This window comes from Exophiala spinifera, assembly GCF_000836115.1.
Source record: "Exophiala spinifera strain CBS 89968 unplaced genomic scaffold supercont1.2, whole genome shotgun sequence".
In the NCBI taxonomy this organism is placed as follows: domain Eukaryota; kingdom Fungi; phylum Ascomycota; class Eurotiomycetes; order Chaetothyriales; family Herpotrichiellaceae; genus Exophiala; species Exophiala spinifera.
This window is the reverse complement of record NW_015622514.1, coordinates 3,523,238-3,536,112: the sequence shown is the minus strand read 5'-3', so window position 1 is coordinate 3,536,112 and position 12,875 is coordinate 3,523,238. Positions and strand designations below refer to the sequence as shown.

Sequence of the window (12,875 nt, the reverse complement as noted above, 5' to 3'; positions counted from 1 at the left end):
ATGAGGATCGGCACTTGACCCCCGTAGCTCCCGTGTCGAAAATGAATCTTGCCAACCAAATCGTCATCCTCCGCATTGAAAGAAACGGCGTCTGACTGGTGTGTGGCGGAGATGCAACATCCAATTATTGTCATGTTAGACTGAGCAACGTGCAGAGTATGGCCGATGTGTGATCGCGCCACTGGACTCGTACACTAGGGGATTGCTACGCCAATATATCCGAGCTGGCGGACGAATATTCCATGGAATCAGCAGGCAGAGGGGTTCTTCATCACACCGGCCAATCTCTTCTTTGCGGATGATCGACGGGGATCATAAGAGGCTGGGTGTTGTGTTTCACAATCCCCATGCCTCCACAACTCCTTTCACCTCCACCTCCACATTTCAAGCGGGCTATTTAGCCTGAAATCCATCTCGTTGTCTATGATCTCCGAGTGCCGTGTCATGGTCTATTATCCATCGGTATGTATAGTGTGACGACTATGGGGTAAGTCAGGCTACTTCCTTTCATGCTCCACGTTACACTCACATTCGAAGCACTGCGAGAAGTCCTGCCGTACAGCCGTTTGGCCGATCGCATGTCTAACTCCGTGTACCCATGCAGAGCATCGTATTCGAGAGTATTCATGGAAGAGAATGTACAGTTCCTGGTACACAACAACCAATGACGACAGGATACTCACATGGACATGTTCACAAATTTCCAGGTCCAAATTCTCGCCTGCGCTGTTTTTCAGACGACATCCCTGGTAGAGCTTGCTCCCCGTGAAGGGTAATAGACTTTTCATTCCCAGGTAGGCATCACCAGTCGCTACTGGTGGACGTTTGCTCCTCACTGCATGTCTTCTGAAAGAGGTGATGATCGACTTCTCTCTGTTCAGGCACAGCTATTTTGCGGCATTCATGGCCGAAGGATCATCGTCGTCGGACTGCCGAGCGGTATACGATGACATTTGTCCGTTCTCCAACTCTACCTTCCAGAAAGGTTCAATAACGAGGACTGGAAAGCGGAGATGATGCGCTCATTCATGCAAAACAATGTGCAGTGACCCGGTAAGTTGATTTTGTCAACAATTCCAAGTGCAGTTCGTGGATAAAAAGAGCGCAGTTGCCCTCTTTGGATTTCGTTTTGAGCTACGACTGGAGGTGCTTCGAGAAAAAGAGTCTTGAACAATGGCTGCACTGATCACGAGCGCTCTTTTCTTGCTGGCTGTTCCGGCTCTGGCAGACTTGTTTCCTGACTGTGTAAATGGGCCACTGTCCAATAACACTGTCTGTGACACCAGCGCACCAGCGGCAGCTCGAGCGCAAGCTCTTGTCGCTGCCCTGACGATCGATGAGAAGTTTAACTTGACAGGAAATACCTCACCAGGAGTGCCACGACTAGGCCTGTACAGCTACCAATGGTGGCGTAAGTTTCTCGCTGGAGGATATCAAGGGGCCCAGGTTCTAACAGACCTGCAGAGGAGGCGTTGCATGGCGTCGCCAGCTCTCCAGGTGTCAACTTCAGCAGCTCTGGCAACTTTTCCCATGCGACATCGTTCCCACAGCCGATTACGATGAGTGCGGCGTTCGATGATGCATTGATCCATGCAGTTGCCACAGTGGTCAGTACCGAGGCGCGAGCTTTCAACAACGCCAACAGAAGCGGATTGGATTACTGGACTCCCAACATCAATCCCTACAAGTGAGTATCGGGCCTGTTGCGCATCTTTTACAGAAAACAAACGAGCGAGCTCTTGGCTGACCGTTACCACAGAGATCCTCGATGGGGGAGAGGACAAGAAACTCCAGGCGAAGATCCATTCCACCTCAAATCGTACGTTGCGCAGCTCATTGACGGACTTCAAGGTGGCCATGACCCACCAATCAAGAAGGTGGTGGCCACCTGCAAGCATTTCGTTGCCTACGATCTCGAAATGTGGGAGACGTACGATCGATACAACTTTGACGCGAGGGTTACGACGCAAGATCTGGCGGAATATTACATGCAGTCGTTCCAGACGTGCGCGCGGGATGCAGCCGTTGGGTAAGTCGGCAACTTCTCTCCAGTATTCCCTTTTAGCCTGAATTGGTAACTTCATGAGGTACCCACCGGGGGTCGAAAAGAGGAACGGCGGAGGATAGCTGCCATGTCGTACTAATGCGCAAATAGGTCTATTATGTGTTCGTACAATGCTTTAAACGGTGTACCCACCTGTGCGGACCCGTACATTCTCCAGGATATTCTTCGAGACCACTGGAACTGGACTGGCGATGGTCAGTATGTGACCTCGGACTGCGATGCTATCCAGAACATCTATGCGCCTCACTACTACGCCCCGACTCAGCAACAAGCCGTGGCTGACGCTTTGACCGCGGGTACGGACCTGAACTGTGTATGTCGATGTGACACCAGCTGGCTTCTCTGTCTTAAGGGAAGCGTTTCTACGTATGCTGACCTGCTCAACCAATAGGGCACATACTACCAGACATGGCTCCCGCGAGCCTACGACCAAGGGCTCTTCAACGAAACCGTGATAGACCAGGCTCTTGTCCGCCTCTACACGGCGCTCGTGAAGTTGGGATACTTTGACCCTGCTTCCGCCACTCCGTACCGCTCTCTCGGCTGGTCCGATGTCTCGACGCCGGACGCCGAAGCGCTCGCCCTCCGAGCCGCCGAAGAAGGCATCGTGCTCATCAAGAACGACGGAACTCTCCCCCTGCAGCTCCCCAGCGACCACAACACAACCGTCGCGTTGCTCGGCAGCTGGGCCAACGCCACGACGACGATGCAAGGCAACTACTTTGGCGTCGCGCCCTACCTGCACTCGCCACTCTACGCCGCCCAGCAACTCCCCAACGTCAAGGTCGTGTACGGCGGCGGGTTCGGCGTGCCCACCACGGACGGATGGGACGAGCTCCTCGGGGCGGCCGAGGAAAGCGACATCATCATCGTCGCCGACGGGATCAGCATCAACGACGAATCCGAAGGGATGGACCGGTACACGATCGACTGGCCACCGGCGTCGATCGACCTCATCTCGCAGTTTGCGAGCATGGGCAAACCGGTGATTGTGCTGCAGATGGGCGACCAAATCGACAACACGCCCTTGCTCACCAACCCCAACATCTCGGCGATAGTCTGGGGCGGCTACCCCGGCATGGCGGGCGGCGACGCGCTCATCAACGTCCTGACGGGCAAATATGCACCCGCAGGCCGTCTCCCCGTCACGCAATACCCCGCCAAGTACGTCGACCAGGTGGCGCTGACGGACATGGCGCTGCGTCCGAACAAGACGTCCGGGTCTCCCGGGAGGACGTACATCTGGTACGAAGACGAGGCTGTCGTCCCGTTCGGGTTCGGGATGCACTACACCAACTTCAGCGTGTCGGCGGCCCAGACGAGCGGGCCGTCGAGCTACGACATCTCCCAGCTCGTGTCCCGGTGTGACTCCGACGCGGCCGCCACGTATCCTTACAAGGACCTCTGCCCGTTCGAGACGCTCGACGTGACCGTCACGAACACGGGCAAGGTGACGTCCGACTTTGTCACGCTGGCCTTCGTAACCGGCCAGTACGGCCCGCCGCCGTATCCGAACAAGCAGCTCGTCGCGTACGAGAGGCTGTTCGACGTCTCCGGCGGCGCGTCGGCCACTGCGACCCTGAACCTGACGCTGGGTAGCCTGGGGAGACGCGACGAGGACGGAAACCTGGTCTTGTACCCCGGCGATTACGCCGTGTTGATCGACGTGCCTACCCAGGCAACGGTCAATTTCACCTTGACGGGGTCGCAGGCCGTTTTGGATCAGTGGCCGCAGAGGTCGAGCTAGATAGACCTGCTGGATGAGAGAGAGTGGCGCCCTTGACTTGACTTGACCTTTTTTGAACTTGGATCCTACGGTGGTATACTCCAAGCAAGGGCAGGCGAAGGAAAAAAAAAATCGCAGCAGTAAGTTATAGCTAGGTAGGGCAAACGAACGAGCGACTCAGACCTCAGAGGCAATATTTATTTTTATTGTTGAACTGTTTCTATCGACGAGGTTGACAAAGTGTGCCTCGTGCGCCCACAACATCTCGGAAAAACCCCTGCCTTTTTAGGTCAATCTCGCGCATGGGTTTCCAATGTTTGCATGTCATCATCGCCACGGCTCTCTCCAAAGAATGAATGAAATACTCCGTACGGTCGAACGGGACTCCCGGTGTGTAGCAGCAGCACTGAAAGCTTCACCTTCTTCGCCGTAAGATTCCAAGGAGTGTTTCCGTCGCACAAGCACTTTTGGTGTCATCATCCCCTTACTGCATCCAATGTTCCACTGAACAAGCAGCAAGCTTCCTTCATCTGCAGGCTTGAATGGCCGAGCTCCCTTGTGTTCAATGGACCGATATGTTGGCCACTCTCAATGCTGCTGGGGACTTTCTTCACCGCCGGGGGTTATACTCGTTCCTGTACCGAGGACATTCGATGCGATCCTGATCGGTGTGCTCGTGCCATTTGCAGTCCTTGCGCTTACCCGGATTCTTCAGCTTGTCCTTGTACTTATCCTCGCGGAGCTCACCGATTCGATGCACAACGTCTTCCCAGCAGTCGCGGGAATGAGATCGATAGTCGCTATCTCCGTATTCGTGGCCAGGGTAAAATCCATGGTAAAAGGTACTGGTGAATATGTACACGTCGATATGGTCTGACCATTCATCAGGATCCATCTTGGGGACCACAATACTGTAGGCGACGCACTCAAGCACGTAATCGTAAAGCAGCTCGTTGGCAAGTTCATCCTCCCTGCACGCCTGGAGATCCACTAGCGTCCACCGTCTGGGATTCCGCCTCTGTATTGCATCCAGCAAGAGATTCTTTGAGCTCGAGGATTCCAAGAAGCTTGCAATCGCAAAGAGACTTCTGATTTCTCCAAGCTCTTCGGAACGAGAAAGGTCGTTGAGGGTGCCTTCGTCTGCATACAGCACAGTGAGCCAGGAGGCAAACATCTCGTAGTCGCACCCCTCTGGCAGCTGCAGGCGAATGACCGTGATGTCGTGAGGCAGTGCAGAGTCCAAGAGGGTCCTGAAGTAGCGCGAGTGGTGGACGAGGAATGACTTGTGGACGTAGAAGACATTGGGTTGGATTCGTCCTTCAGCTGTGTCGACAAAGTCTTCGTCGTCACCAACAATCACCTTGATGACAGGCGAACGGGCATGCCTGCCAACACGTCAGCTGTTGGATATTCTGAGGCCCGCAGGCCTCGAATAGCTTTATACCTTTGCGCAAACCTACTTTACGTCCATTTTCGGTCCTGCCAACTCAGCTTCAGGTCATGTGGTCTGATTGCCACCAGCAGCTATTGTTGTCGGTGTGAGCGTTGAGGAGTTGTGGGGGATCATCGGCGTAGACGAAGTGGAAGAGACAACATATGAAGGCGGGAGAGGAATGAGTTTGTCTGCTGAGGCATGGCTGCAGCGTGGGTGGCTGTGAAGTAAAATATGTACTTGGTGAATTCCACGAGACGCGCCGAGGGAAAAGAAATGAAATGCAAGTGAACCGAAGAGTGAATTGAAGAGTGAATAAGGGTCTTGAGAATAACTCTTAATCTCTCTTTGCCCTGGCTATGTATTGACGACGCGCGATATCTGTTGTGCTCGAGTCCGCTGCGTCTCTCACTCAGACCCGACCATTTGGCACTGGTTGCCATGTTGTGTCATAATCATGATCAACATCAACGTCAACATCGAGGACAGAAGGGTGAGCCATGGCTTCTGAATGGTCGTGGTCTAGCTGCAAGATAGCCAGAGGCAAGACAGTTGTCCAACAGTTTGACCCTTTGATGTGAGATCTTGAGTAGACATGCATTTTCGTATATCTCTGAACCCAACCCAAGTTCACAGTCCTCTGCCATCTCCAGAACTAATTTCACTCAACCCATGACAATGTCACATCTTCCATCATATCGGTAAAGCCAGTATACTGGCCAAACACAGAATCCCATCGAGCCCAGTCAAACCCGAAGTCTGCGTTAGAAGATACCGAGACATCATTCTGGGTCTCCTGATGGGCATTGAAAGTTTGCTCGTTTTCATGATTACCATGACTACTCTGCATCACAGGCGCGCTTAAACCATGTCCAGTGGGTTCTCCGAGGAGGCTTTTCTGTGGTGTATCCTCTCCTATGGGCGGCAGACGGGTGTCGCTGTGGGAGTTGTGATGTCCATCTTGCTGCACCGTCGGCGTTGGTCCATCGTCCTCGCGTTTGTCAGAACTTGCAAGCCCCGTCGAACACTGATGGTACCCTAATGCGGTCGGCCTGATGACCGGATTTCCAATTCCTGAACATGAGCCAGGAATATGACCTTGCGCAGCTTGCTGGGAGCATTGTTCTGCAAAGCCACTCAGCGGGAACGGCATCTTTTGTTGCCCTTCTAGTCGCACTAGCTTTAGTCCACGGGCCTGACGGTCGCCGCTTTCGATGTCGCGAAGGAATCTGTTCCTTAATGCTCTAGAGCAAGGGTACCCTTCCGGTTCTTCCTCGCCATTAATTTCACTTGCAGCCAGTTTGACCATGTATCGAACTCCGTGGTCTGTCGTCCGATTTCCTTCGTCCGCATTGACGAGGGTGGCCTGGCCGTTTCCATTCTCGTAGACAGTATCCTCCCTCAAACTCTGAGCTATTCTCTGAGCGTCTGTGAGCGGAGTGGCAACGCCGACCTTGAGTTGGTCCTCCTGGGTCCAAAGCACATTGGGGTCAAGTCCAGCTCTCTGCCAGGCAGCAGATCGAAGACCACGCAACATATCCCACGGTTCCACACCACCTTCGCGTAAAGGTCTCTGAATGGTGACACCATTGGGACCTCCGACAATTCCAGTCTGCGGATCGGAAAGTGAGAAGACCTTATCGATCAGTTCCCTGGATCGTGGAGCTTCAACACTATCGGGCTTCTCAAACAGGTCGACAAGCATGATCAGTCCGGCATGTAAGGGGCCATACATGGCGGGCCAAGTCCAACGGAAGGTTTCGAGGTCAGGGTCTTCCACTAGGGAGATGAATTTTCTCATAAAACTGTGGCAGACATGCAAGGCGCATTGTCTTGCTACTGTCCACATTTTGCTCTTAGCGTTCTTTAGGAACGGCGCATATGCGACGCAATGTAGTTTGTCGTTCAACATCGAAAGCGTGATACGAGCCCACTTGTTGAAAACGGCCAGTTTTCGTCGATGGTAACGTGCAAGAGGCGTTGCTAGCTTATCATCGCTCACATAATTCTGGTAGAATGCGAGATCCTTATCGGTTACGGAACTGCTCATGGCCGAGTCGCAATCGAGACTGTAGGCCTGTCTTGCTTTCCCGTTAGGGCCCTCGGGAACAAATCCCATCTCGGGCAGACCCTGAGCTGGGATCTGTGCAATGATACCATTGATCTGCTCTTCAGTTTCAGCCATGACCCTCTTCAATTTTTGCATATCGGTGTGGGTAATCGTTTTGGTGCTTAAGTGAGTGTCAATGATAGCACGCAAGGCGCACGCATGCACTGATTTGGCCCTTGCGACGAGGCACATCGTTCGATGTAGTGTCAAGTTGCCATTTTCATCGGTAGAATGAGCTTCACCCCACGAGAAAGGTTTGGTCTTCTTCCCGCCCTCAAGACTTATCCCCTCATCATCATCAGCGGCAAATGCGTCCTTGTCTTCACAATTTATTCTCGTATCGGAGACATTTTCGGAAATCAACGTTGGATATCCAGTGGAGATAACAAGAGATGTATCCAATAGCACAAGTTGCCACCAGATACGGCGACGCATGCCTTCCTCGGCAACGGGAAGGTCGAATAAAGTGGGTTCTCGGTGTAGGCCCATCGTCAGACCCAGCCTGACGCTGAGTTGAGTGTAAAGACTAGCTTGGACAGGATCTTCTTCGGCAATTGGCAAAGACTGCATCAAAACCAAGGCAGCGAGCTTGTGGAGGCTAACATCCCGCATGAAATGTCCCATTCGCAGCGTGAAAACTGCGCCGCCATGAAATTTGGTGGCCAACTCGGCACGCGTCAAACCTGGAAACCAACGTTGCAGACCTTTGCGGGATAGACTGAGCACTCCAGCATACCAAATCACATACATTATGGTGTATAATTCGAGATCGGGATATTGTGTTTGCATCTGTGCCAACCCCGCTGTTTCGATCTGGTTCCAAAGTTTCTCGTGTTTCTCCAGAACGTCACTTGGGATATGGAGCGGTAGAATCGGATAGACAGTTGACAGCCAACACCGGAGAAGGACGTTGCTCTGGGCCCTTGTCGGGAAAGCCTTGAAAAGATGGTGGTAGGCGGTGGTATGTGAGCAGTGTATTGGTATTGTATGCAACAATGTTGCCTTGGAGAAAGGCACCGTCTGGCACATGGTACAATCACTGTCAGGGTTGTAGGCATCGATGCGACTGACCGCGGCGGCCTTTTCAAAACTCATAGGCTCCCAGAAGTCGTCCTTGATGGAACTAGCATGTAGCCCAGAAGCAGGGGGTTTAGGTCCATCGCCTTGCTTATTCTGGACGCCTGTTGGGACATTGCAATTGTTGGCACGCCTCATCATGTGGTTGAGCTGGTCCAATTCGTCAGAAATATGGATCCAAAATGGATCTTCCGCTCGTTTGGGATTGCCGTTTGTCAATTTGAGGCCGGACAAAGGCCAATTCAGTTCATTTACGTCTTTTGGCGATCCTGAGTTTCTTGACCGGAACATCCCGATGCTGAGGTCAGGACGAGATGATGCATCATCTGATTCATGCTCCGACTGAGAATGCACAGGAGTGAGCAGGTCACGAAGGTCTGAATCGTTACTGCTAGAATTTCGTAGCGCATCCACCATTGAAGTCAAGCGACGCAATTGTTCCTCGATTGCCTTGAGTTGAGGAGGCGGTGGCATCGACTTGTCCTGAGGAGGACTGGACGATGAGTTCGACGTCGAGGTTTGTCTTTCATATGTCGTCCTTCGCTTCTTCGACCCGTCCGATGTCTCGGTAAGGGCGGCGATGGGTGGTTTCGTGTCCTCGTTGTAGACACAGTCTTCGTTTGCTTTTTTGCATCCTCCGCAGACCGGATGGACTTTGTCACATTTTACTTTGCGCTTCCGGCATGTCTGACAGGAGTAACTGATACGACTCCTGGTTATCTGACGTTTCTCACCACTGGAGCCTTGGTTACGCGAGGCAGGCATCGTGCTATCTGAGCTAGGCTCGTGCCCTCGGCCGCTGAAGTGGAACATGGTTTGAAAAACAGACGGTTTCCTCTTCGCCTGGAAACGCTCTTTGGAGGCAGAAAAATCACACCTGGGTCCTGACCACAGGAGGGATCTCGTCAAATGTGCTGACAAATACCAACCAGGCAATCTCCCGGCGGTGATAGTTTGGTGAGATAGGCACTGGATTGCAGCAACAGGGGAATCAAGAGGCCCTCATATAACAAGTGATGATCGGCCAATGCTGATAGTCCTACCTGCCTCGAGGAAGATCATGTATCTATCATCAGTGACCCCCGTCGAAATCTCGCCTGGACATTTTGTGGTGTCTATGCTGGACCGTAGTTGATTTAGCTGTCACCTGACGAGGCTGCACGAGGCTGGACGAGGCTGCACGGTACGTCATTCGGCCGATTGCGCATGCTGCGGCCTTTCGCGACAAGCTGGCTTATTCGAGGAGAGTACACAGTACATACGACATTTCCGTCTCCATCGCTTGCGTGTTTTGTTAGTTGTGGTGTCTCATGTATCTCTGGGACAAATCGCCCCAAAATGAGATCCCAGTGAGGAAGCAATATCAAATATCGGAAGCATGAGGAGGTTCTTTGCGGAAGTGCTTCTAGGTACGTCCACGACGCATCGCAACCCTCTGTATCTGACACGCTTTGCAGCACTTCTTTGCGCTCTTGCCATAATATCCTCAAACTCGAGAACGACCGTGAACGCTAAACAGACAATCCGACAACCTGCGGAGGCTCCGACCGATTTCAGTCCTGAGGAAGGACAGAAGCAGAACTACTGGGCAAATGGCGGCAATAATGTGGTTCATGAGGTCTGGTCTATCCTGCGGGACTTCGAACCGACCTGGAAGGACAGTGTTGGTCCTGCTCAGCCCACCTCTTTCCTAGAAAATGTCTGGTACTATATCCGCCTTGTCTTCAGGACCCTGTTCATGAACGCGCCAACCCGACACGACGATGAGACACCCCAAGTAAAAGGCGACTTGCGCAAGGCTGTTGAAACACTCAAGACCGCTGCACTCTTCGACGACCCCGATGCGATATTCATACTTGCCGAGATGAATTTCTACGGCAACTTCTCCCATCCACGAAACACACCCGAAGCCCTGAGATGGTACAACCAGCTCGCTTCTCTCAATGGCAACAACACGGCGCAATATATGGTAGGTTTGATATACGGTACTGGATTAGGAGGTGTACCCCGAGACCAAGCCAAAGCTTTACTCTATCATACCTTCGCCGCCGGACAAGGGAACATCAATTCAGAAATGACCCTCGCGTACCGTTATCACGCAGGTGTTGGATGTCCGCGGGACTGTAACAAAGCAGTATCGTACTATAAGCGTGTTGCAGACAAAGCAATCGCCTTCTGGGCAGGGGGCCCGCCAGGAGGACGTAGCTTAACACGAAACGCATACCGCTGGGTTGAAGCAGATGGCGGTATCTATGGGGAAGGCGCAAGCGTGAGTTCGTCCGGACCCAACGCACCAAGGGATGGCGTGATAACTACACACATTGATTACGTGCTGGATTACCTGGACACGAAGGAACGACAGGGGGATTTCACAGCCATGCTTGGGATCGGAAAGCATTATTATGAAGCGCCGCGTGGGTATAAGAAGAATTTTCGCAAGGCCCATCGTCAGTTCATGAAAGTCGCGCGGGCATACTGGGGTAAAGACGGCAAGGTCAATCCCAAGGCACCCAAAGACATCGATAGGGTTGCAGCCAAGGCAGCAGCGTACCTCGGGCGCATGTTTCTTCGAGGCGAGGGCGTCGATCAAAACTTTGATAAGGCTGCAATGTGGTTCAAACGAGCAATTGCGAACGGAGACAGTTTCGCCCAATACCATATGGGCCTGATGTACAGGGATGGTCTGGGCGTTCCAAAAGATGGTCTCAGGGCAGGGACATATCTCAAAGCTGCGGCGGAGCAGAGTCTTCCCATCGCACAATCTGCCTTAGGTGTTCTATTCCTTGATCAAGGCGACATCGAGACGGCCTCACGGTATTTTGAGCTCGCTGCGGGTGCTGGCGTTATGGAAGCGTTCTATTATCTGGCCGAACTTACTAATCAAGGCATCGGGCGAGAGAGAAATTGTGGCTTGGCCAGCGTCTATTACAAAATCGTCGCTGAGCGTGCGGAAGCCTTACATTCAAGTTTCCTTGAGGCAAACTCTGCGTACGAACGGGGCGATTGGGAGAGAGCGTTAGTCGCGACCATCAAGGCTGCTGAGGCTGGATACGAGAATGCACAGGCTAACGTAGCTTACCTGCTGGACCGCAAGACCAGTGTCATTGACATTCCAGGTCTCTCGAAGCTCCTTTCAGGCAAACCCGACATAAGGCCCGGGCGAAGCAAATTGCTGGACGACCAGTACCTAGCGCTGGCTCTCTTCACGAGGAGTGCGAAGCAGTCGAATGTAGACTCGCTGATCAAGATGGGCGACTACTATCTTACCCTCAGACCATCCCTGCAGGTGCTGAGTGGCTTACTACCCAACGAAACCAAAGAAAACGAGTTGAAGAGCAATCTCGAAAGAGCGACAACGTGCTATACGACGGCCGCAGAAAGCCATCACAGCGCGCAGGCGCTCTGGAACTTAGGGTGGATGCATGAGAACGGCATTGGGTCTGTGACGCAGGACTTCCACATGGCGAAACGATACTACGATCTGGCTCTGGAGATGAACAAGGAAGCGTACCTGCCGGTCACGCTTGCGCTGGCTAAATTAAGATTGCGCAGCTGGTGGAACGGCGTGAGCGGTGGCAAGATCAATTCGATACGCGAGGATGAGGACGAGGACCGAAAACGGCCCAAGTCATGGGGCGAGTGGGTCAACCGGTTCCTCGACGCGGCTGAAGAGATGGACGCACAAGAAGCCGCTGCAATGATGAGGGAACGCGACGGAGATGACGATATGTTGGGTTACCCGGAGCCCGGAATGCCCGGTGGCGACTCGGACTATGCGGGAAGAGAAGGGCAGAGGCATGGCGAGGATGTTTACGGAGCTGACGAGTGGGAAGAGATCGACGACGGATTGGTCGAGAGTCTGATCATCATTGCGCTTGCCGGGACTCTGGCTATGCTCGTGTATGCTAGACAGGCTCGTCAGAGGGGCTTGGAGCAGGAGAGAAGGGAAGCTCAAGAGCGTGCGAGAGCTCAAGCTCCGCTTCAGCCTCAACCCCAGGTGCCAACGCAACCACAAGCACAAGACCAACAGGATAATGGGATGTTCCCTGGACCTGGAGACCCTGAATTCAATAACTGGGTCGCTGGTGGGATCGGCCATTGAGGATCATTATGTGGACTTAGAATAGATAAATTTCTGTCTAGGTGACTTGTTCTCAGTATAATATAGAGTGGACCACAGTTTTAGCATTTCAGAAGGTCTTCGCTTGAAGTCGTTTCGCCCGGAGTAGTTCCAACGGGCAGCGACCACGGACAGCAAGTGAGAGGATATGCATCCATCACTTCGGTTCTCCAACAGACTCAACAGACATGTTTTTGACTGATGCTGCCGACATTGCAGTTCATCTGCTGAATCCGATTGACGATCGCGTCTCACTTTCCCATCTGTGATCATCAACAGGCGTCAATGCTCAAAGGGGCAAGCCTCCCGTCCTAAGTCGGCAGCCGTCCGCTACTACCTTGTTCT

The 12,875-nt window shown here is 52.9% G+C and overlaps 4 protein-coding genes across 4 annotated transcripts; 2 read left to right on the top strand and 2 right to left on the bottom strand.

Moving 5' to 3' along the window:
• Nucleotides 1-1,173: 1,173 nt before the first annotated feature.
• On the top strand, nt 1,174-3,812 carry PV08_03586 (uncharacterized protein; the record flags this gene model as incomplete). The annotated part of the gene is made up of 5 exons (XM_016377938.1): nt 1,174-1,411; nt 1,465-1,687; nt 1,760-2,029; nt 2,156-2,378; nt 2,457-3,812. The coding sequence occupies 5 exons, from the start codon at nt 1,174-1,176 to the stop codon at nt 3,810-3,812; spliced, it is 2,310 nt and encodes a 769-aa protein (XP_016239508.1).
• Nucleotides 3,813-4,401: 589 nt separating this feature from the next.
• Nucleotides 4,402-5,262, bottom strand: PV08_03585 (uncharacterized protein; the record flags this gene model as incomplete). The annotated part of the gene is made up of 2 exons (XM_016377937.1): nt 4,402-5,176; nt 5,252-5,262. The coding sequence occupies 2 exons, from the start codon at nt 5,260-5,262 to the stop codon at nt 4,402-4,404; spliced, it is 786 nt and encodes a 261-aa protein (XP_016239507.1).
• A 622-nt stretch (nt 5,263-5,884) lies between these two features.
• PV08_03584 (uncharacterized protein) lies at nt 5,885-9,223 on the bottom strand (the record flags this gene model as incomplete). The annotated part of the gene is made up of 1 exon (XM_016377936.1): nt 5,885-9,223. The coding sequence occupies one exon, from the start codon at nt 9,221-9,223 to the stop codon at nt 5,885-5,887; it is 3,339 nt and encodes a 1,112-aa protein (XP_016239506.1).
• A 565-nt stretch (nt 9,224-9,788) lies between these two features.
• On the top strand, nt 9,789-12,512 carry PV08_03583 (uncharacterized protein; the record flags this gene model as incomplete). Its single annotated transcript, XM_016377935.1, has 1 exon — nt 9,789-12,512. One exon carries the CDS (start codon nt 9,789-9,791, stop codon nt 12,510-12,512), a length of 2,724 nt encoding a protein of 907 aa, XP_016239505.1.
• Between the last annotated feature and the right edge of the window lie 363 nt (nt 12,513-12,875).